The 26,576-nt window shown below is 35.3% G+C and overlaps 1 protein-coding gene across 3 annotated transcripts; it reads right to left on the minus strand.

Moving 5' to 3' along the window:
• Positions 1 to 586: 586 nt before the first annotated feature.
• LOC134820682 (armadillo repeat-containing protein 2-like) lies at positions 587 to 26,576 on the minus strand. 3 transcript variants are annotated; one of them, XM_063831196.1, is made up of 16 exons: positions 26,454 to 26,576; positions 22,767 to 22,914; positions 22,439 to 22,548; positions 20,899 to 21,044; positions 20,370 to 20,517; positions 14,146 to 14,256; positions 11,616 to 11,810; positions 10,207 to 10,366; positions 9,874 to 9,960; positions 4,334 to 4,440; positions 3,299 to 3,382; positions 1,895 to 2,035; positions 1,660 to 1,756; positions 1,252 to 1,346; positions 1,038 to 1,134; positions 587 to 881 (listed from the first exon to the last, which is right to left on the minus strand). In XM_063831196.1, exons 1-16 carry the CDS (start codon positions 26,562 to 26,564, stop codon positions 715 to 717), a joined length of 2,004 nt encoding a protein of 667 aa, XP_063687266.1. In that variant the 5' UTR covers positions 26,565 to 26,576; the 3' UTR covers positions 587 to 714. The 3 variants fall into 3 exon arrangements, with proteins under 3 accessions (XP_063687266.1, XP_063687265.1, XP_063687267.1); XM_063831195.1 differs by having other exon boundaries at positions 587 to 893; XM_063831197.1 differs by having other exon boundaries at positions 840 to 913.

Below are 26,576 nucleotides of genomic sequence, written 5' to 3' on the forward strand. Positions count from 1 at the left end.
GTGTACTACAGGGCACAGGCTTTATAATACTGCATACACTATATTATAATACTGTGTACTACAGGGCACAGGCTATATAATACTGCATACACTATATTATAATACTGTGTACTACAGGGCACAGGCTATATAATACTACTGTATACACTATATTATAATACTGTATAGAATATTTATACGAGGGAGTATTTTGATTACTATATTCAATATTCATGATGCTCTCCTTGCATCTAAAATGTGCAAACATGTGGCTACGGGTCTGCAGATTGCATCAATTAGATACCGGATTTTAGGAAGAGAGTATTTCAAATATTGTAACAATTATTTATCTTATATTTTTGTAAAAGTGAGTCACAAGTGGGAAACGATAAACAGGGTGCTGTAAGGGTCCCCATTTTATTTGGGCGTTGGGAGAACGTTTTTGGCGCGTAAGAGGTGTACATTTTAGGCATTGGTCCTCTTTCATACGAGTCATATGAAAGACCTAACCAATGTCGAGAAAAACAGATCAAACAGAAATATGATGAATTAGAAGAATTTTTGATCGATTATATAATAATGGGACAGTGGATAGGATTTTAAAATATCATACGGGATGAATTTTAACTGGAAGAATATATATTAATTCCCTCGCAGCACTCCAATTTCAAAAAATTCAGTAAATATATTCACTAAGGCTCGCACAGTAATAAAAGTTATCACATTCGATAGCAACTACAAGGGCATAAACTCGCTGTTTGTATCTAACAGAACTATCAGTTTCTTAGCAACAGGATGAAATTGAGTAATCCAAGATTGGATGTCACAGTAACTGTGGTCGGTGTAATCAGTGAGAAGGGAGAGGAGTCTGGTCGTCTCATCTTCTCTTCTTTTTACTTCTTCTGGGGTTATCACTTTGGTTATTCAGTCATTTCTGTCGCAGGATAATTAGAAATAAAAGCGAGATTTAATGTTTAAACGATTTATAGAGATTACAGTTTTAATATAAAATATAAATCAAATATGACTAGAATGCAATTTAACGTGCATAGACTTACTGAGATAGAGTACATTCCACAGCAAGTATAGAGTAACAGTTGATAGTTCCACATCTAGCATTCCAACATCACACAACACATCTATACACTGGGTTACCTGATGAAGAGGGGCTAATAACACATCTCAACAACAAGGAAATATCGTAAACCTATTGTCAAATATCGGTATCAAGTAATAAATGTAATATATTCATATTTCATAAACTCAACATACTATTTTGGAAGGAAGTTTATTGTGAAACTCTTTGAATTTAGTGATGTTAATCAACACTCCGCACGCCTTATACACCAAATCACTGTTCTCAGAATCTGGGAATGAAATAATCTTAATTAGTTTTACTATTGTTTTTAATATTGTTATATGTCATGTAAATAAACTTGAAAACTTTATTCCTCTCTTCCGACTAGACCTATGATATGGGCTATGGCTCTAACATTACTATACTATATATATTTAATACTTACAACACTACTATATAACAAATAATTTGAGGAAACGATGTAACAGAGTCGATATATTTTAATGTTGCCATGGGGTGGCAAGTCCCCATACATCGCAGTCCGGTAGTTTCATTGCGTCATAATATAACGTTACGTGAAGGTAAAGAAAACTATGACCCACCGAGAAGAGTGGCTGCAATCTCAATAACGTGCTTATCTCCAGCAAGCTTTTCCACTACATCGTGATATTGAGTCAGATTACCCAGCACTCCGAGTGTCTGAGGATAAATCAATTAATCATTAATCGGCTGATTCATTACGTTATTTTAATGCAGAATAACTAATATCATAAATCTGATTACATAGAACGCCTGCACCGAGATAGTGCCAGTTAATGAGCAACACTATTCACTAACTTCTATAGTAATAGCCGTGTTGTTGACAGCGAGCAGTCGGATAAGGAAGTCGGTGAGAATACCCCTGTGTTTAACAAACACTGAACCCTCCTTGTTATGATACGACATATTGTTCAGCCCACACAATACGTTCAGTGATATCTGGATACATGTTGTTAAGTGTCAATACCATTAATTAGATATAAAGCAGCACACAACACGTTCAGTGATATCTGGATACATGTTGTTAAGTGTCAATACCATTAATTAGATATAAAGCAGCACACAACACGTTCAGTGATATCTGGATACATGTTGTTAAGTGTCAATACCATTAATTAGATATAAAGCAGCACACAACACGTTCAGTGATATCTGGATACATGTTGTTAAGTGTCAATACCATTAATTAGATATAAAGCAGCACACAACACGTTCAGTGATATCTGGATACATGTTGTTAAGTGTCAATACCATTAATTAGATATAAAGCAGCACACAACACGTTCAGTGATATCTGGATACATGTTGTTAAGTGTCAATACCATTAATTAGATATAAAGCAGTATCCCATATCAATAATCCATACTATTAAAGATACAGAATGCTGAAATAATTTAAAAATAACATGAATTTATACAAATCTAAATTTAAACTACAACTTGAACTTCTACATTTAGAATGATCCTGAAGGGGGATTATTTAAAACATAACACGAAAAGATTGTTTAGCAGTGCCCAGTGACTGTCGATGAAGCAGAAAACTACAATGACAGCCTTGGTGGTGCCATCGATCACATACCACCCCACAATTTACTATGCGTTGTAGGAGACCTCAATGCGCATGTCTCATCATCAGGAAACTGGACTTCTTTCCGTTTAAAGGGTCCAGCAAACCGAAATGGTAGACTGCTAGAGGATATGTTGTTGGAGCGACAGCTAGAAATCACAAACACCAGATTTCAGAAGCGAAGAGGTAAACTCTGGACATATCTTTAAGTTATGAGTCAGAGTAGATCTCAAATCGACTTCACCATTTGCTGGAAGAAATGGCGGAACGAACTCCGAAGCATATGGTAGTTTCCACAGTATTGGCTAAGATCACAGAGTAGTCGTAGCAAGGGTTAAGCTTAGTCTCCGGATGAGCGAAACGGAGAAGAGGGATCCGGTTCTGGACTTGTCTAAACTTAAAACTGACATCGCTCTACAAGAGAGATATACAGTATAAAATAAAAACAGATTTTCTATACTTGAATAGGATGATCAGACAGCAACAGAAAGGTATCAATGCTTCATTGATGCGAATAGTACAACTTCTCCATTTTTGCTCCCTACAAAGGAGAAAAAGAAAAGAAGTAAAATCTCAGCGACTCCAAGTGTTGAGGTTGCTAGGCTGAAGCTGAGGGAATGTAGCATAAAAGTTTACCTCATGTATCTTAGCTTGAGAAGCAATCTGACCAAGTGACACGAACATCTTTATGAGTTGAGGTGTTACTGATACGGCTATTTTCTGAAAAACAAATATTTAAACTTTGGCTAGTAAGGTAATTAAAAAAGGTTTTTAACTAGTTAGTTATCAACCATTTCGTTCGTATAACGGCAAATAGGTATAATGTCGCGCCTATTTTACCCATATTAGGGGTGTATATGTAGTATGTCGCGCCTATTTTACCCATATTAGGAGTGTATATGTAGTATGAATCAGGAAGCGGGGGTAAGAGGAGCGAAAATGGGCCAACTTTTTGGGCTCATTTGGCCAATCTGCCATTATCTAATTTACCTTTAATTGGGTTTCTGACATTTTATATTTACCAGAGTGGACCAGCAATACATACACATGATATTGTATTGTCAGAAAATAGTTTGGACTGTAGATGTTTTGGATTGTAGATACTAAAAGGTTTATCATAAAATAACCACGTTGTACATAAGTAATTACGTTGTACATAAGTAATTAAACTGGACTGTAGATAATTGTTAATAATAATGGACTTTAGTTCCAACTATGTAAAAACTTCTGATGGGGTAACATCCAAACTTGCACAAATTATTTGTCTTAAAGCTATCTTACTATCTAGAAATTTTCAAGAAAATCGTATCGTTGGATCTCCATATATAATAATATGCTTTGGAACCACTGAAAACCACCGAATTGGATATATTTTTTGTGTTTAAGGTAATATCATAAACTTGGCACATAGAAACTCGCTCAAACTCCTGGAGATAATTCGTCCTATAACCACCATACTTTATGGAAAGTTTTAAGAAAATCGTACGGTAGGATCCGACATAAACTATTGTCCAAATAACCTATTTTCTGAGTCGGACAGATGTCGCTGTCGGACAGATGTCGCCCAATCACTTGATGGGTATGCGAATAGTTATACACATTGTAATCCAGATCTTGCATGGGAGCTTAGAAATAAAAATTTACTGCAAAATAGCGATCAACATTTCTTACTTCATTTTGAAGAGTGTTGGTAATAACCCGAACTGCTTTACACAGAACATCCTTTGTTATTGTTTGCTTCTCTTTTGTCGTCTTGTCCCCTAATTTCGCCTTGTAAACTGTAATTCAAGATTATTCAGAAATTATTTGGATCTGAACTGATCCCAAACAAGGAGAATGAAAGGAATTACTCCTAGCAGTATCCCGGAGGAGTTCATAACACAAAACGCCTGACACTTAGTGTCATATTAAGATAACCCCTCGTGCTATTTATGATGATAATTTGATCATCATTAATAAATCGTGTTTAATTAGATAGGTATATTAACATCTGTTATGTTTGTTAATTAATATGTTGGTTAATCAATATCTTACTATATATAAAACGAGACGATATATTATACTAACTAGCAGGAACCCGTCTAACCCTAAAATGGTGTCAAGACTCAAGAGACTAAAACAATTATTACCTATTTAATTCGCGTTTTTGACACCACTTGGGGTACCAAATTTTGGGCTCTAAAACTCCTATTTCTTGGCCAATTTTTTATTTTTTCATGCTGATTTGGAGGCCATTAAAGCATTTGACCCAGTCAAAAAAGTTTCAGTTGTATATCTTTTACGGTTTTTGCAGAAATTCGCGTTAAAGTTGATGCCGTGGTGTCAGTAAAATGGCACGGATAAATATATATATATATATACAACAACTATTTATTATATATATATTATATATATATATATATATATAATAAATAGTTGTTGTTTGGTTTCCCAAAGAGAGTGCTCGACTGCAGTTAAGCAGGAGCATTATAATTCGAACAATTGAAACAAATCAAATTGGCGGGCAAACGATCCGTTTCATGATATGTATAAAAACAATACCAATCATCAGTGCCAAATAGAATAATGAATTGTAGCGCTATGACATGTTGCTCCTTTATAAAATAATTTTTATCGATCATGAAACATTTTCAAAATTATCAAAATTTACAAAATTTCCAAAAAGACAGTTTATTGTGTCCGTCCCAATTTTAAAATTTTAAAATTGTCTATGAGTATGAAGTAAGGTAGTAAGATATCTTTGGCTTTTAAAGTTGTAAACTGCGTTGGCCTTCGTGTAGTGGTAGAGGAAAATTCTTTACTGAGTTCCGTGAAGCTGGTAGAACTAGGATCCGTATTTGAGAGTTAATTGTTGATTCTGGTTATCAAACGAGAGTGCTCAACAACGACGAGTCGAAGGAGCATAACTAATAAATAGTTGTTGTTTGGTTTCCCAAAGAGAGTGCTCGACTGCAGTTAAGCAGGAGCATTATAATTCGAACAATTGAAACAAATCAAATTGGCGGGCAAACGATCCGTTTCATGATATGTATAAAAACAATACCAATCATCAGTGCCAAATAGAATAATGAATTGTAGCGCTATGACATGTTGCTCCTTTATAAAATAATTTTTATCGATCATGAAACATTTTCAAAATTATCAAAATTTACAAAATTTCCAAAAAGACAGTTTATTGTGTCCGTCCCAATTTTAAAATTTTAAAATTGTCTATGAGTATGAAGTAAGGTAGTAAGATATCTTTGGCTTTTAAAGTTGTAAACTGCGTTGGCCTTCGTGTAGTGGTAGAGGAAAATTCTTTACTGAGTTCCGTGAAGCTGGTAGAACTAGGATCCGTATTTGAGAGTTAATTGTTGATTCTGGTTATCAAACGAGAGTGCTCAACAACGACGAGTCGAAGGAGCATAACTAATAAATAGTTGTTGTTTGGTTTCCCAAAGAGAGTGCTCGACTGCAGTTAAGCAGGAGCATTATAATTCGAACAATTGAAACAAATCAAATTGGCGGGCAAACGATCCGTTTCATGATATGTATAAAAACAATACCAATCATCAGTGCCAAATAGAATAATGAATTGTAGCGCTATGACATGTTGCTCCTTTATAAAATAATTTTTATCGATCATGAAACATTTTCAAAATTATCAAAATTTACAAAATTTCCAAAAAGACAGTTTATTGTGTCCGTCCCAATTTAATTAAAATTGTCTATGAGTATGAAGTAAGGTAGTAAGATATCTTTGGCTTTTAAAGTTGTAAACTGCGTTGGCCTTCGTGTAGTGGTAGAGGAAAATTCTTTACTGAGTTCCGTGAAGCTGGTAGAACTAGGATCCGTATTTGAGAGTTAATTGTTGATTCTGGTTATCAAACGAGAGTGCTCAACAACGACGAGTCGAAGGAGCATAACTAATAAATAGTTGTTGTTTGGTTTCCCAAAGAGAGTGCTCGACTGCAGTTAAGCAGGAGCATTATAATTCGAACAATTGAAACAAATCAAATTGGCGGGCAAACGATCCGTTTCATGATATGTATAAAAACAATACCAATCATCAGTGCCAAATAGAATAATGAATTGTAGCGCTATGACATGTTGCTCCTTTATAAAATAATTTTTATCGATCATGAAACATTTTCAAAATTATCAAAATTTACAAAATTTCCAAAAAGACAGTTTATTGTGTCCGTCCCAATTTTAAAATTTTAAAATTGTCTATGAGTATGAAGTAAGGTAGTAAGATATCTTTGGCTTTTAAAGTTGTAAACTGCGTTGGCCTTCGTGTAGTGGTAGAGGAAAATTCTTTACTGAGTTCCGTGAAGCTGGTAGAACTAGGATCCGTATTTGAGAGTTAATTGTTGATTCTCTCAAATTATTCTATTTGGCACTGATGATTGGTATTGTTTTTATACATATCATGAAACGGATCGTTTGCCCGCCAATTTGATTTGTTTCAATTGTTCGAATTATAATGCTCCTGCTTAACTGCAGTCGAGCACTCTCTTTGGGAAACCAAACAACAACTATTTATTAGTTATGCTCCTTCGACTCGTCGTTGTTGAGCACTCTCGTTTGATAACCAGAATCAACAATTAACTCTCAAATACGGATCCTAGTTCTACCAGCTTCACGGAACTCAGTAAAGAATTTTCCTCTACCACTACACGAAGGCCAACGCAGTTTACAACTTTAAAAGCCAAAGATATCTTACTACCTTACTTCATACTCATAGACAATTTTAAAATTGGGACGGACACAATAAACTGTCTTTTTGGAAATTTTGTAAATTTTGATAATTTTGAAAATGTTTCATGATCGATAAAAATTATTTTATAAAGGAGCAACATGTCATAGCGCTACAATTCATTATTCTATTTGGCACTGATGATTGGTATTGTTTTTATACATATCATGAAACGGATCGTTTGCCCGCCAATTTGATTTGTTTCAATTGTTCGAATTATAATGCTCCTGCTTAACTGCAGTCGAGCACTCTCTTTGGGAAACCAAACAACAACTATTTATTAGTTATGCTCCTTCGACTCGTCGTTGTTGAGCACTCTCGTTTGATAACCAGAATCAACAATTAACTCTCAAATACGGATCCTAGTTCTACCAGCTTCACGGAACTCAGTAAAGAATTTTCCTCTACCACTACACGAAGGCCAACGCAGTTTACAACTTTAAAAGCCAAAGATATCTTACTACCTTACTTCATACTCATAGACAATTTTAAAATTTTAAAATTGGGACGGACACAATAAACTGTCTTTTTGGAAATTTTGTAAATTTTGATAATTTTGAAAATGTTTCATGATCGATAAAAATTATTTTATAAAGGAGCAACATGTCATAGCGCTACAATTCATTATTCTATTTGGCACTGATGATTGGTATTGTTTTTATACATATCATGAAACGGATCGTTTGCCCGCCAATTTGATTTGTTTCAATTGTTCGAATTATAATGCTCCTGCTTAACTGCAGTCGAGCACTCTCTTTGGGAAACCAAACAACAACTATTTATTAGTTATGCTCCTTCGACTCGTCGTTGTTGAGCACTCTCGTTTGATAACCAGAATCAACAATTAACTCTCAAATACGGATCCTAGTTCTACCAGCTTCACGGAACTCAGTAAAGAATTTTCCTCTACCACTACACGAAGGCCAACCCAGTTTACAACTTTAAAAGCCAAAGATATCTTACTACCTTACTTCATACTCATAGACAATTTTAAAATTTTAAAATTGGGACGGACACAATAAACTGTCTTTTTGGAAATTTTGTAAATTTTGATAATTTTGAAAATGTTTCATGATCGATAAAAATTATTTTATAAAGGAGCAACATGTCATAGCGCTACAATTCATTATTCTATTTGGCACTGATGATTGGTATTGTTTTTATACATATCATGAAACGGATCGTTTGCCCGCCAATTTGATTTGTTTCAATTGTTCGAATTATATATATATAGCCAAGTAGCCAATCATAATATATGTATTTCTACCGGTGGCACATACTGGATGACGGTTAGATGAGTACACTACTCTCACAAGCATCTCGAGTCTCTCGGTGATCCTGCCTCCACACCACACTCAGTCTGGACTCCCTTCCGGCCGACCGAACTATTTTCCTAATATCTCCTAATATAACTTTGATCGAACAAGCCTAAATTCATGATGCACTATAAACTTGATTTGAGACAGAAATTTTAGACAATTTATCTGCTTACGTGTAATTTCAAACTCTTATCAGTTACCATGTCTTTTATCTAATTTTTATCAGCAGATTTATAAATCTGCTGTTCATTTGTAGTTATTACCTTGCTAGTTATGAGTAAATTTTTGCCTTCCATCAATTGAGTGCAGCTTTCAGTTTTAAAATTTTCAGTTTATTCAGATTTTTCGTTTTCGATATTGCAAATTTTTAATAAATCATGTTCAGATTATGGTGATAATGGATGTAAAGGTACTTCAACCGAATTAACAATCCAACCGTGTGTATGACGTGTCCCAGTAGCCAATCATAATATATATATATATATATATCGTCTCGCTTTATATATAGTAAGATAGTGTGGCCTAGTGGTTAGAGCATCCGCCTTATGCGCAGAAGGTTAAAGGTTCGAATCCCAGTATCACCTAGTCTAGGGAGTAGCTAAGGATTCATTGGATCTATGCGATCTCCTCGGTCGACTCAGTCGAATGATAGGAAAATTAATTGAGGGTAAAATAAGGAGGGGTACCTGTTAAAAGTTTGAGAAACTTCCTAGGAATAAGATACCCCTTCAGTACATACTGTAAACATAGTACAATTAACTATCAACAAGTGGTGTCAAAATCACTTGAAATTAAATAAATATCATTGTCTAAAAGTTTCTTGACACCACTTTAGAGAAACACTGCTAGTTATAATAAGTAGCAGGAACCCGTCTTACTATAAAGTGGTGTCAAGACTCAAGAGACTAAAATAATTATTACCTATTTAATTCGTTTTTGACACCACTTGGGGGTCCAAATTTTGGGCACTAAAATTCTTATCCCTTGGCCAATTTTTTATTTTTTCATACTGATTTGAAGGCCATTAAAGTATTTGACCCAGTCAAAAAAGTTTCAGTTGTATATCTTTTACGGTTTTTGAGGAAAGTCCCGTTAAAGTTGATGCCATGGTGTCCGTAAAATGGCACGGAACCATATAGTAAGATGTGTAAAACCTTTGCAAAGAGAAAGCATCGACTCGATGACCGCTCCATTTTGGTGCAGGTGTAATGCAGCGTGACTGTGCTGTCCTGTTATATTTCCTGCAACAAGTTTATCGGTATAAATTAATTAAAATTATTTTTCATGCTTTTATTTCTGAAGTTGTTTGTTTCTGAATATTTTTACCACACCCTTTAGAACCACTCTGACATATAATAGTCAATACCTGACACTTGTGTCTGTTGCTAACCATATGGGCGGTATACAAGCACATTATTTAATTTCATTTCAAGTTCACGAATAATTTAAAGTGAAAAGTTTATTACTCATGACAAATGTTAATTTACCGAGTACAAAAGCGCATCGTACAAGAAGTTGAGGATCGTTAGTGTAGTTGTCAATAACTTTGAGGAGCAGATTGAGAAGATGCTTATTGTGAGATATAATGTTACACGTATCCGTAAACAGAGACATCCTGGAGAGCAGTCTGCAGCTGTTCAGTAAAACCTGCAAAGTGCGGGGTTTAGCTAATCTCCGTACAATTTCCCATTATATATATAACAATTAATAATGAACCCTTAACAAAGTTACCCAATGAATTGTTGACATATAAACCAAATACTTGGAATGTTTGGGATACAGAAGAATTATAACATGTAGAAGTAAATTAGATTTGGCCTGTAGTGTAAATTATGTTTCAATCATGTTTATGTGACGGTGACCGACAACTAGGAACCTTTCAATCCGGGCTCCCACAGGTATCACATCACACATTGCCCAATCAGTGACGTATCATTTGTGATGTGATCCATATTCTAACCATCCGGCATCCTAACAGCCGGACAACCAAGAACCTGGGTAGGGTTCACATGACAGTTTAGTAAGTAGCTGTGTATTATGAAGTATATTGAAAAGAGTTTGAGCTCTCGGTATGTGTTCACATTACGGACGGGAGCCGGGTCCGAAAGGGGCTGGTTCTCGTATTCAAGGATGTGAGCCGAGCATGCAATGAGAGTGATACGAGACGTACAATCATTATCTTTAAAAAATATTTGTTAATTAATGCTCAAATATATACAGCTCAGCTGTGAAATCAGTGGATCTGAATGCTTTAAGTATCTCCAGAGGCTTGAGATATTTTGTAGAGTAAATTTTCAAATGCTTTTGTCCTCAACGAAAAAAAGTTTCCCATCTGTAGATATCGCACATCAAATTTTTAGATTTGCCTGTAATTCTATCGACGATAGTATCGTAAATGAAATCTTTAAAGAAGGTTTTAGCAGAAATCGAGTGTGCGTCACGATATTTTCGACAATTTCCAACTAATCAGGCCATTGATTGAGTGAAGAAAGCATTGATAAAGTGCCGGGATCACGTATCCGTCAGATATTAAAATGGTTTAGACATTTAATAAACATTAAACCCCAGGGGGGGGGGGGGGGGGGGGGGGCCAAAAGTCAGTTTACATACGTTGGCCTCAGTCACTGAGTGTCCGTTTGAGATAATTCTTAGAACCTAAGTGAATTATTTTATTTAAAGTTATTGCTGTAATCTTATATAATGTTTGAAAGTTTGAAAAAAAGGAGAGCAATTTCGAGTCTTACTAGTAATTACAGCTGTTAAACCTCAAACTTTAGCGCGCAATATCTCAGGAACACAAGGTCGGATTTTGATGCAGCTATAAAAACTATGTAAAACTGAACAATATGTGTTTAACTGAATGAACAATAAAAAATCAGCGCATATAAACCCCAACCTCAGAATCATTGTAATGATGCGTCATAGTGTACTGCAACTGTTCACAGACCCCCGTATCAGCTAGTAACTTCTCCGTCGCTGGAATGTCACATAAATTCCTAAATGCTCCTAAGATCTGGATCAGCAGGCTGCTCTTCAATTCACCCTTCATTTCATTACTTGTGTTGCATGTAACAAGATGTCGTTCTAATACCTAAAAAAGAAATGATCTTTAAAATTTAAATGGATTAAAACGATTCAAAAGTCAAATTACAATGGTAATGTCTGACCCAATACAAGAGAGTGAGAATAATATTGAAACCACCATATTATAATAAACAAAATATTAATATGATATTTAACAAAGAAATAATCTCCGCAAATCTTCAGAATGAGATTTAATTTTTTTATGAATTAAACTAACTCTTCTAAAAGTCAAATAACGGAGTATTTCTGAGTGGAGTTGGGTTAGAAACATATCAGTATGTCTGATTAACGTGGCCGTTATACAGTACAAGGAAAGAAATAGGAATATCATCGCATGGGTATTGCAATCAAACGAACTACTATTCTCTAACTCCTAAAACTGTATGGCTGTACTGATGATGACAGATGAGCTGAGGGTGTTGTTGTCCAATACAAAGCTACGGGCGAAGGTTAATGGAGTTTTTTCAGCTGGATTGTAAGTCTTTTCGGACTTCGGAGGCGTTGTACTTGTTTTTCGTTGAAAGCTTTATTCGAGAAATGGAACCTTTTTGTCAATGAAGACAAAACCGACTTTACTCATGTCTTTAGCTACTACAGGTGAAGTGGAAAATTATTGTTGGGGAACGAAGTTACGAAGCATGGAGGAAAAGGTTTGGGTCCGTCGTGTGTGGCAAAGCTGATATTCAGCGTCGCATAAACTTGGGATATGCTGCTTTAAACAACTACAAGAAGGCGTGATAAACTGTCTCTAAACAAACGTGCAATGCTTTAAACTTTTAAACAACTACAAGAAGGCATGGAGTGATAAACTGTCTCTAAACAAACGTGCAATTCTTTAGTCAACTACAAGAAGGCATGGAGTGATAAACTGTCTCTAAACAAACGTGGAATGCTTTAGTCAACTACAAGAAGGCATGGAGTGATAAACTGTCTCTAAACAAACGTGCAATGCTTTAGTCAACTACAAGAAGGCATGGAGTGATAAACTGTCTCTAAACAAACGTGCAATGCTTTAGTCAACTACAAGAAGGCATGAAGTGGTAAACTGTCTCTAAACAAACGTGCAATGCTTTAGTCAACTACAAGAAGGCATGGAGTGATAAACTGTCTCTAAACAAACGTGCAATGCTTTAGTCAACTACAAGAAGGCATGGAGTGATAAACTGTCTCTAAACAAACGTGCAATGCTTTATTCAACTACAAGAAGGCATGGAGTGATAAACTGTCTCTAAACAAACGTGCAATGCTTTAGTCAACTACAAGAAGGCATGAAGTGGTAAACTGTCTCTAAACAAACGTGCAATGCTTTAGTCAACTACAAGAAGGCATGAAGTGGTAAACTGTCTCTAAACAAACGTGCAATGCTTTAGTCAACTACAAGAAGGCATGGAGTGATAAACTGTCTCTAAACAAACGTGCAATGCTTTAGTCAACTACAAGAAGGCATGGAGTGATAAACTGTCTCTAAACAAACGTGCAATGCTTTAGTCAACTACAAGAAGGCATGAAGTGGTAAACTGTCTCTAAACAAACGTGCAATGCTTTAGTCAACTACAAGAAGGCATGGAGTGATAAACTGTCTCTAAACAAACGTGCAATGCTTTAGTCAACTACAAGAAGGCATGGAGTGATAAACTGTCTCTAAACAAACGTGCAATGCTTTAGTCAACTACAAGAAGGCATGGAGTGATAAACTGTCTCTAAACAAACGTGCAATGCTTTAGTCAACTACAAGAAGGCATGGAGTGATAAACTGTCTCTAAACAAACGTGCAATGCTTTAGTCAACTACAAGAAGGCATGGAGTGATAAACTGTCTCTAAACAAACGTGCAATGCTTTAGTCAACTACAAGAAGGCATGAAGTGGTAAACTGTCTCTAAACAAACGTGCAATGCTTTATTCAACTCATTCTCCAGTCCCTAAAATATTCCTTCTAAAACTAGATGTTGTTCACTAACAAAAACTTGTATAAACGCTGCAACGCTGACCCATTGTCAAAAAAGTGGATAATGTCCATAGTCTGTGGAGAATGTTAGAACATGTTTTGCGGGGTCCTGGTGATGGACCAGCGTTTTCCTCCTTCGTTTTTACCCTAAATACACTGAACTTACCAGAAGAAGAGGAAGACCCCAAAGCAATTTATTTTTGCTGATTGTGCATGATTTATGTAAACGAAATCTATTTATTAATAATATTTTTGATCTCTACTATCTCCGTAAATTAGCTTATGAAGAGAGATATTGGCAAAAACTACATCGAGGCTTTGACATTTAGTTATTTGTTTTAGGGGAAGATGATACTTGGGCGTTGTTAAAAACTTTCATTTTAATAACATAGTTACCTGAAGAACGCCATATTGCACGAGTATGTCACCGATAGTGTTATCAGTGTTAGCAGACAAGACCTTCAGCGCCCCAATACAATAAACGAATGCGAGACCATTGTCCTCTATCTGAAAGGTTACTGTTTTATGGGTTGGGTGGGGCGAAAGTCAGTGTATATACACAATATAGTCTATATACCATTAGTACATTTAGTGCACTATGCCAAACCATGCGTTATCCGAAGAAACCCATGAGGACACAATTTTTAAAGTGACACTAAAATGACTTGAGTGCCATGACACTTTTGGCAGTGAAAGTGAAATGACTAGTAGTCTAGAAAGTGTGGCACAGAAATGCCTTCAATCTTAACTGCCCCTGTAAGGAAAATCCATCAGTTAGTTAATATTTCATAACATACATTATACATAGTACCAAGACAGTGTAAATTTTTAGCATTTTGGACTATAATGTTTAAAAAGTCCATAAAAAACTGAATTTTGCGACTTTCCTACGTTTAAAATTCAGAATATATCTCATCCATCTTATTCAAAGATTGAAATACTGATATCTGGATATTATCCGGTTGGAAGAGACAAGGACAAATGAAACAAGGAAGTTAGGAGTAAGGGCAAATTTTCGGCGTCAACGCCATCTTCAGGCTAAAATTGTTATAAATGTTAGTATATAATAAATGCTTCTATACTAGTTAAAATGCTAAATTAAAATTACACACACTGAATACAGGTTACATCAAATGGTATCATACATTACATTGAAAATAGTGATGTACACACGTTTTACACTCTGTCCAAGTACATAATATCTACTGAACAGCAGGGTCGTGTGCTATTTGTTTAAATTTGTCTTTGAATATGTTGTAAAAGAAATCCCTTAAGCTTCTCGCACTCTTCTTTGTTATTGATACTAGGTTTAAATAAATTAATGTAGTAAGCTTCTGTCACTTTACGTTTAATGGTGCTATATAAGTTAATTTCTAAAATATCGAAGGAAATATCTGGTTCTATGTTATCGTGAAACTCTGAATAATGAGCAGCCAACGCATTATCAGGATAGGTTAAAGGCCTGTTGACTGCTCTTCGATGCTCTGAAAATCTATCGTGTGCTGTTCTACTCGTTTCCCCTATATATAGCTCTTGACATAATTTACACGTAACTTTGTATATGACACATTTTGGTTTGCAGTCGTGATTTGTTGTGATGAGTGGACATATGATACAGTTTGGTATGGTGCAGTGTGGTTTGTCGTGTGGTCGTGATGAACATAGGATCTCTGAGAGTTTCTTACCTGGTGTGAATATGAATTTGACCGGTAAGTTGTGTGAGAGGGCAAATTGAGTGACTTCTTTGGAAAATGGCTCGTTGATGAATGGTAGAGTGCATGTTACGTGGTCGGTATCTTGTATGTTTGACGATGAAGGGTTATGACGTGTTGTAGGTGAGAGAGGGTGAAGTCGTCCTGTTTTGTTTATACGTCGTGGGTCTTGGTAACCGTTGTTGACCAACAAGTTGTCTACTATCTTCATGGACTCTTCTTTATACTCTGGTGTTGATGAGCAAAAAGCAGCCGTTTTGTAGAAGTTCTTGATGGTTGCTACTTTAGTTCCCTCATTGTGGTGGCTGTTGGCGTGCAGTGTGATATTCTTTTTCTGCTTCTTTCTGTAGAATTTGTGGTGTAGTGTTCCCTGTTCGTCGATCTTTATCTGGGTGTCGAGGAATGGGGTGAAATCCTGACGGCTTTCCGGATAGTCAATTTCCCATTTGAGCAACTGGTCTGGGTCCTCGTTTGAGATGGACTCCACTATCCTCAGAGCTTCTTCTTTGGAGCTGGCTAGAGATGAGTAGGATGTGTAATTATGACAGCAAAACAGTAGACTTATTTAAATCACATAATACCCAACTACCGACTATTTATTTAATACAGAAAACTCATAAATTTGATTGTGATGTCTTAGTTTCAGATGTAGATATTATTTCTAATTGTAAAATACGTCCAATTGTGTCTTGTATAAATTCCCCTTCTGAGAAGCTTGCTTGGATTGTTAAATCTATTCTATCTCCTCTGCTTAATCATGTTCCATCTCACCTGAGCAATATACACACTCACCTAGAAGAGCTTCAAAACATGTCACATCAACAACTCTCAGGTCTCTCATTCTTCACAGCTGACGTCACAGCACTGTACACAAACATCAACATCAGTGGCTGCATTCAAGACCTCATTACACTCACCGAAGAACATTGGGAAGACCTCGACACCTGGGGTCTAACACTCACGCACATCCACAAGATCCTTGAATTCGTCTTCACCAACTCATACTTTACATATCACTCAAGACTCTACCTCCAGAAAATTGGTCTCTTCATGGGGTGCCAACCATCACCAATAGGAGCGATAGTACGAGTATATATGTTCGAGAGAAGATCGATTTACACTGATTTACACGTCTCATTCTACCGGAGATACGTGGATGATGCCGGGAGTCTAGCCAGCTCCAAAGAAGAAGCTCTGAGGATAGTGGAGTCCATCTCAAACGAGGACCCAGACCAGTTGCTCAAATGGGAAATTGACTATCCGGAAAGCCGTCAGGATGTCACCCCATTCCTCGACACCCAGATAAAGATCGACGAACAGGGAACACTACACCACAAATTCTACAGAAAGAAGCAGAAAAAGAATATCACACTGCACGCCAACAGCCACCACAATGAGGGAACTAAAGTAGCAACCATCAAGAACTTCTACAAAACGGCTGCTTTTTGCTCATCAACACCAGAGTATAAAGAAGAGTCCATGAAGATAGTAGACAACTTGTTGGTCAACAACGGTTACCAAGACCCACGACGTACTTACAAAACAGGACGACTTCACCCTCTCTCACCTACAACACGTCATAACCCTTCATCGTCAAACATACAAGATACCGACCACGTAACATGCACTCTACCATTCATCAACGAGCCATTTTCCAAAGAAGTCACTCAATTTGCCCTCTCACACAACTTACCGGTCAAATTCATATTCACACCAGGTAAGAAACTCTCAGAGATCCTATGTTCATCACGACCACACGACAAACCACACTGCACCATACCAAACTGTATCATATGTCCACTCATCACAACAAATCACGACTGCAAACCAAAATGTGTCATATACAAAGTTACGTGTAAATTATGTCAAGAGCTATATATAGGGGAAACGAGTAGAACAGCACACGATAGATTTTCAGAGCATCGAAGAGCAGTCAACAGGCCTTTAACCTATCCTGATAATGCGTTGGCTGCTCATTATTCAGAGTTTCACGATAACATAGAACCAGATATTTCCTTCGATATTTTAGAAATTAACTTATATAGCACCATTAAACGTAAAGTGACAGAAGCTTACTACATTAATTTATTTAAACCTAGTATCAATAACAAAGAAGAGTGCGAGAAGCTTAAGGGATTTCTTTTACAACATATTCAAAGACAAATTTAAACAAATAGCACACGACCCTGCTGTTCAGTAGATATTATGTACTTGGACAGAGTGTAAAACGTGTGTACATCACTATTTTCAATGTAATGTATGATACCATTTGATGTAACCTGTATTCAGTGTGTGTAATTTTAATTTAGCATTTTAACTAGTATAGAAGCATTTATTATATACTAACATTTATAACAATTTTAGCCTGAAGATGGCGTTGACGCCGAAAATTTGCCCTTACTCCTAACTTCCTTGTTTCATTTGTCCTTGTCTCTTCCAACCGGATAATATCCAGATATCAGTATTTCAATCATGAGACTAATAAACAGCGAACTACTCCGTTATTTGATATTCAAAGATTATTTGGATTTTGGTCGGAATACTTAAACTGTGCCCAAAATGAGTAAAAAGTCATTGATTTGGTAAAATTTTGAAGGCCCATACTTTTGATCAGCTTATGAATGAACTGTAACAACTTCCAAGAAACGTTGGTCTGTAATTATGTTACCTAGGAAAAACCTATTGTGTGCCTGTATTCAGTAAAAATTCACTCAAAAAATTACGATTGAGTTTCTTTACATTGCAGTAGCTAGACAGCAACAAATTATAACGTTTTTATATCATACTGTCGAGATTAAGTCTGCTCAAAAAAATATCAATGGTATGAACACACTGCTCCCTCACACCGCTCCCTCAAACTCTCAAACAATGTTCTCAACTAAAAAGAGTGCCATTTAACAGTAAAAATGACCATTTCCGTCGAATAAGTCACTTTTTACTGATTTTCAGGACACATATGCTGTTTAATTTGTCAGAATACAACTAAACTAAGATTTATATCTGCAACATAATCGATTCGGTGGTTAGATAAGATTTCAATAATGCTGATATTGACTTATAATAGTTGGTAATTCCCAAGTTGGCTGATGTTGCAGGTTTTGTAGTATTACTAGTCCAACATTTAGGACATTGATCATTTTGGGAAACTTCCACCCTTGTGTCATGTGATCAACCTCCGCGTCCGCCCTCGCGACTTCCGCCCTCGAGTCAAACCATTTAGGAAACTTCCGCCCTTGAGTCCTACGCCTTTGGGACTTCCGTCCTCGCGACCTCCGCCATCGCGATTTCCGCCCTCGCGACCGTTGGCTGCAGCAGTCACTACAGCTGATTAGTGGCACTCTAATATTTTTATCTCTTTTTGAGCCCTTTATGTACATATTACTTTTCGAAATAGATGCTCAAACTAAGACTAACATACCATGGATCAAGAAATAAACAATTTTTGTCTTTTTACATCTTTCTATATGACTGATATAGTGATATACTGAATTTGGGCACTCGGGACATGATTAAGTGTAAGCAATACAGAGTTCAAGCCTTCTTTTAACTGATTTTAACTGATCTTGAATCTAAAAGTCAATGAGGTGACTGAAAAAGAAAACTGAAATTTTAATACTTATTTGATCAATTTTTAAAATAAAATTCCAACCTAATTTAGCTCTTTCTAGTCCCCTGCTACACGGCATGTAAACAGGGATTGGCTAGTTAGAGGCGGTCCGTGTAGGCCTTACACTGTGCTTTCAGCAATACTCATAAGTATTTCCGTGGCTGTGGTTGCAATGCGCCTAGTCTACTGGAATGATTCTTCGGAATTTCGCTGGATTGTACAACTTTCGTCTTGGTAGATTCCAAACACAAGGAAATTTTCCTCTTGGTTGGTAATATACTCAATGATGGAAGTATAGTGTATTGGCTATGCCCCGCTTACTAGTTTAGCTCTTTCTAGTCCCCTGCTACACGGCATGTAAACAGGGATTGGCTAGTTAGAGGCGGTCCGTGTAGGCCTTACACTGTGCTTTCAGCAATACTCATATGTCTAGGTAAACTATAGGTAAAAATATAATATTAATCATAAGCTAAAATGTACTAATCTTTGTATTCTAAATGGGGAAAAAGAAAAAACATTGTCAGTCAGTCGAGAAAATTGTCAGTCAGGCTATATGGCAGTCGTATTCAGATATAGAAATGACTTTTTGCTGGATTCTGTCACCTACTGGAATTGCTAATGATGACTAAAATGCTGAAATATTTTTTAGCAAAATGTAACGAAATTGATGAAATTAGTGATTTGGAGGTTAAAATGGTTTGCTGTTTTTGGCACAGCTGCTGAATATTTTCACTTCATCCTATGTAGTATGTACATTGTACAAATGTATGGTTGCACTTTAAAAAGCATTATGACTTTTACTTCATTTTGTGCACTCTACTTTGAAAAAGGTAAAATCAGCAAAACAGTGTCACTTTTTTAAAACGTGTCTATTACGAGAAGAAAATTTAAACTTTTTTTGTAAAGATTTTGCACTTGGTACTATGACCCAAAAATTGGAAAAAGTTACTGCATTATGTTTCCCGTTTGCAGTCTATGATTTTTCTAAGTGATTATGTTGACTGAAATCCAAGAGTTTTGTGTTCAAAACGTTCTAATACAGACTGAAATAACCAGAATTTACAAGTACAATGGAAGTAGATTTAAATAAGTTACAATTAAATACTAATTCTAGACCTAAGTCTTTTAAGGAGAACTAAGGAGAACTATTACTCTCAAACCCAATTTTTTTTCGGGAGTCAGAACTTGCTTTCAAACCTTTGCATTGCTTTCCTTAATTAGAATACTGTTATCTGATTGTTTTCATCAATTTATTATATATTTTTGATATATTCTAACCGCAATCATCGAGTAAAGTGCACCTTTTGCTGATTGAGAACGTTTAACAAACTGTGAACAGTTTTCTCCTCTAAAAAGATGGCGTCATTGTTTTCGCATCGTGTTAGCTTGAAGATTAACTTAGAAATACTAATCAAGTTCTTCTCGTACACTCCCAGGCACAACAGTAGTCTGAAATTACAAAGTTCCGAGGTTAAATTTGAACAAAATGGATGAATAAATTTTAGTATTTTTAACACGCTTCGAAAATAATAACACGTGACGTGTCTTTCTCAAATGACTTTCAGGGTTATGATACTTTCAGGGGGGTTAGGGTTTACCCCTGCTGTGATGTGATGGTACAAATTAATACAGCAAATGGAGAGATCAAGTTCTGGTTGTTTGGCCCCTTCACCTAAAGTGATATATTGACATAATTATAAATATTTTATCACCACGATTATCAACAACCCACAAATAATTCATTTTTAATTTCAAGAATTTTATATAAATGTAATAGATTTGTAGTAAAAATTCTAATAATGGCTCTACGGTTGAAATTGTGCTCGTTACCTGGAAATCTTTAGTAAAAGTCTACTATCTTTTTTATCAAGCAGGTTAATGAGACATTGGAACACTTTGACTTTGTATTGGTGAGGAAGAACAACTGATCCTGTGAGAAAACCTCCGCGCAACAAACACTCTGACAGTTCCTCGACCTGTTGATACACTGTATACTATATACTTATACTATATTATACTGTATACTATACACTGTATACCATACACTGTATACTATACACTGTATACTATATACTTATACACTGTATACTATACACTGTATACTATATACTTATACTATACACTGTATACTATATACTTTTACTATATACTGTATACTATACACTGTATACTATAAACTGTATACTATACACTGTATACTATATACTTATACACTGTATACTATACACTGTATACTATACATTGTATAATATACACTGTATACTATATACTTATACACTGTATACTATACACTGTGTACTATATACTTATACTATATTATACTGTATACTATACACTGTATACTATAAACTGTATACTATACACTGTATACTATATACTTATACACTGTATACTATACACTGTATACTATACATTGTATAATATACACTGTATACTATATACTTATACACTGTATACTATACACTGTATACTATATACTTATACTATATTATACTGTATACTATACACTGTATACCATACACTGTATACTATACACTGTATACTATATACTTATACACTGTATACTATACACTGTATACTATATACTTATACTATACACTGTATACTATATACTTTTACTATATACTGTATACTATACACTGTATACTATAAACTGTATACTATACACTGTATACTATAAACTGTATACTATACACTGTATACTATATACTTATACACTGTATACTATACACTGTATACTATACATTGTATAATATACACTGTATACTATATACTTATACACTGTATACTATACACTGTGTACTATACACTGTATACTATACACTGTATACTATACACTGTATACTATACACTGTATACTATACACTGTATACTATATACTTATACACTGTATACTATACACTGTATACTATATACTTATACTATACACTGTATACTATATACTTTTACTATATACTGTATACTATACACTGTATACCATACACTGTATACTATACACTGTATACTATATACTTATACACTGTATACTATACACTGTATACTATATACTGTATACTATATACTTATACTATATTATACTGTATACTATACACTGTGTACTATACACTGTATACTATACACTGTATACTATACACTGTATACTATACACTGTATACTATACACTCCGTAGTATAGGTATATATAGTATAAGTATATAGTACATATAGTATAATATACAGTGTATACTATACACTGTATATTATACTATATGTACTATATACTTATACTATATATACCTATACTACGGATACAATTTAGAAAAATAAATTGTTTTCACATGCAATATTAATTTATAACAAGCGATCTTTAAAATAAACAGTATAAATGTAACCTGATTAAGTATGTCCACATTTTCTATCTCCATGTTCAAAGCAGCAAGGATTGGTGTTATCTTCGATCTCCAGTACGCTTCAAAATTGCTACTTTCTTTCTTTTTCTGTTCTTAAACAGAATCGGTGATAAAGATAGAATCATTGCTTATCATTTTCAATTAAAGCAACAAAATTCGATTTCTTGGGTTTATTAAGATTGGAAAAGTTTTGGAACTACAAAGAATGAATGGGCAATCACATCGATGTTTTTATCACAGAAACTAAACCGCATATATTTGTGCGACTGGTGATATGAGCAGTAAAAAATAACTGTCAAATTTTGCATACCTTCTTCCCGTTTTTGAGTTTGAGGTGAATCTATGGGTGATAAAACTCGTGGAGTAACATTAAGCTCTGTCAGCTGTGTAAGGTCGATCGAAGAGGAGGAAGAGGTCGGGCGAGTAGTGAACAAACTCCTTTTGTTTTCGCTTGGAGTCTAAAATATGATAACATAATTTAATACTTCATGTTAAATGTTTGGCTTTGTGATAAATTGCTCTGAAGTTCTAAACCATTTTCACAACTACAATTAAATACATTTATTGAGGACGTTACAAAAGGAATATATTGATTGAAATAAATTTTCGTGCACATACAGAATGAATGGTTAATAATTTAATATATATGTAGACCAAGGTCTGTGCACGGGATGCTTCCTGGAAGAATCCAGTTCTTTTAGCGGGGCACCCTACCTAAAGCCAAATTGAGATATAATAATCATATTCCTAAGAAATAATCAGAAATCGAATACCAATCAAATAATATGATATACGTATAGGAGTAGTAACCATATTTACTATGCAAAATGCCCCAACCACATAGTGTAAATTTATATAGAATTCAAATTCCATATCATCATTAAACCTCAATAGTCAATATAATAGCCCAAGCAAAATTAAATAACTTCTTATATACCTTACTGTCATACTACAAATTGATTAAACATTTGAAATCTGTTAACCAGAGAATAAATTTCTAAACCTAATGCAAGTGAAATAATTTAGATGCAATAATGAATGCCTAATGTGAGTATCATCTGTCAATGTCCTTGTAAAACAGTCTGTACAAGAGATATGAGTAACTAAAATAGAAGAAAAAACAGGAAGTTGTCGTCTGTTGAAAAATAAATAAAATATCTAGAATATAAATTAGAATATAAAATAACATTCAGTCAATGTGTCGTCAATAAACTGTACAATTATCAAATGTTAAAACTGGGTGATACAGTCACCAAAAATAAATACTAAGTATGATAAGTTAATAAATTAAATGTGGTCTATAGAACTACCACTAGGTATAATAGGTCAATAAATTAAAAGTGGTTTATAAAACTACCACTGTGCGAATCCCTTCTCCAGTTAAAACATGTCAGTCATGTGCAAAATCAATCAGAATGGTAAGGTGGTCAAAAAGGGAATATCCTTTCGACATAAATTATATATGCCTCAGATTTAAAAGAATAAGAAGATACTTAGTTATCGTCGACTATGATTGCAGTGTAAAATTTGTCATATGAATTGTCGACGGTGTAATTAGGGTCTGTTGTTATATTTAATGTAGTCTGAGAAATCCTCACTCTCCTCCCGTCCTAAGAGGGTGTTTCTTTTGTCGTTTATACGAACCAAGCACCTCTGCGATAACAAAGTTCACATATCATAGGAAAATTTACCATGAACAAATTTAGTATAAAAACCAACATAAGCACCTTTCAAGCCTCAGTGATAAAAAATCCAAAAATTCTTTATAAAATTTCTCTCGAAATTGATTTTATAGTTGTTTCTGATAGAGGGGAGTGATATCTATCAGCTGCTTTTGGTCCCATGGAAAAATATTGTTCCTAGCCGAAGTTATCGCCGGTCAAACTCAAAAGTCACCTCTCATGTGTAATTGTATTGTGCGAGCGATTTTCAATCACGCGCCCTGAAAATCGAGTCTAAAAATCTATCTTCTCCTATATTTTTTGAGCAATCACCTTGAAACTTTCAGGATATGTTCTAAGGACCATTTAGAAGATTCTGGTGTATCAGAATTTTAAGATAGGCCTTTGAAAATTTTTCTTCGATTTTGAAAATGTTGAAGATTTTCAAAATCGCTCGCGCAATACAATTACACATGAGCGCTGATCTTTGACCGGCGATACTTCGGCTAGGAACAATATTTTTCCATGGGACCAAAAGCAGCTGATAGATATCACTCCCCTCTATCAGAAACAAATTTAAAAAACCAATTTCGAGAGAAATTTCATAAGACCCCTGTCCCCTTAACATAATAATATTATTGCGATAGGTCATTGAATGTGGAATATGATCTGAAAATATTAGGGGCCACATCCAATCAATATTGAATTGCTTGTACTCGTTTTTGTGAACATCTAAACTCTATCGTAATCCGGAATATGTTTTAAAAAGATGTCGAAAATCGGGTTTAAAATGACAAAGTTATCATTATCAAGGAATTTGTTTCTCTCGTTACCAAAATCGATATTGGTAATCAATGATTATCCAATCATTGATTCCCACGATACGGACCTTGTCAACCCAATAACCCGATCAAACGTAATTAATTATGCTTCATATCTCGGTCATCTGAGAAACTAGAACTATTATTTTTCAGGGCGAATGTAATTCGAATGGCCAAACACAATTCGATACCGAGCTATTAAGGCCAATATATGTAAACTGACTTTTGCTAAAGTCAACTTTTCTGTATTTTAATTTCATATAATACCACTATAAATAATAAATAGTACGAGATACAGAATGTTTAGATTTAAGATGAATCTTTCTGTGTAAAACGTTATGACTTGATTATAAACTTACTCAAAGGAGTCTGTAGATTATCGCTAGGGCTAGCAAGGATTTCCTTTTATTTCTTCTTTTTTAAAGAGAGGCTTGGCCTGGTTGGCCTACGAGAGGATAGTATGGGGATGCTCTGCCTGCCTCTGGAGGTTGTCGGAGAAATCAAAGTGTAAAGTGGAGGATTGTGTAATGATGGGAGACGAGTCATATATGAACGCTTAAGTGCCAGCTGGGTCTGGAAAAGGAAGATGAGCTAAGACAACGTGCGTGTAGTCTTTATGTCACACCGGTCCAGGCTCCAGCTCCTCTGGCACATAAGTGTTTGGTTTGCAAATTTAAAATAGTGAAGATGTGTTGGTTGTCAAATAATTCATTGACGGAGAGGTAACAGTCTTGAAAATATTGCCCTCTTATTTGGGCAATAGCTGGGCACTGTCCAAGGAAGTGTGAGACAGTTTCCTCTTCGTCACCGCAAATAGGACAAGCACTGGTGCTTGATTTGCGAATGATGTGGAGATGTTTAGTTAGGCCACAGTGTTCTGTGATAAGGTGCACTGCAGTTCTGTAATTTTGTCTGTTGTTGCTGAGTGTAGTGTTAAGATTTTTGATGATGTTGATGTGTTTGTGGCCGAGCGTTATTTTGGTGAGTCTGGGACCATCAGTTAACTTGGTTTCTTGATTCAGTCTGGGGACTTTGTCGTCGATCAGACGTTTAATGCCTTAGATTTGGACAATTTTAGGCTATAACCTCGAACGGCCGTAAATTGGTTTCCTTAATGATGGTCAAGGATGCAAACACAGTCTCGAACACAGAACTAAGACTATCTTTGGTGTGCGGTAAGAGGTACACGTGATCTCTTATCTCTGCAGTCTGCTCCAATCAAGTCGCTAAAGTAATTTCTACCAATTGGCACACAGCAAAAATGTAAAATTGTAAATCAATTCATCAAAAAGGACCCGTTTGGCTCGCAGTAACCATGTCCCGGCGTCCCGCTTAGACATTGTCATAGTTTACTAAGGAAGTGTAGTCCTGCTCATATACTCTCTATACATAAAAACCTACAGAGTGTAAGAACGCTATAAATAAATGTTCCAAAAAATATGATCCAATACTTTGGATATAAAATATCAAAAAAACAAATTTTACTGGACCCTTCAACATCCGGTAAGAACTTACGTAAGGTCGAGAGGTTCCAGCAGCTCTGATTGAATGCCTGGCAGCATTTATTATATCTGAGCTAGTCGCAATATTCGGCAACTCGTAGAACTCTCTTTTTGATTTAGCCATGCCTTTATCCGA

This window comes from Bolinopsis microptera, chromosome 9 (genome assembly GCF_026151205.1).
Source record: "Bolinopsis microptera isolate Bmic1 chromosome 9, MBARI_Bmic_1.0, whole genome shotgun sequence".
Lineage (NCBI taxonomy): Eukaryota > Metazoa > Ctenophora > Tentaculata > Lobata > Bolinopsidae > Bolinopsis > Bolinopsis microptera.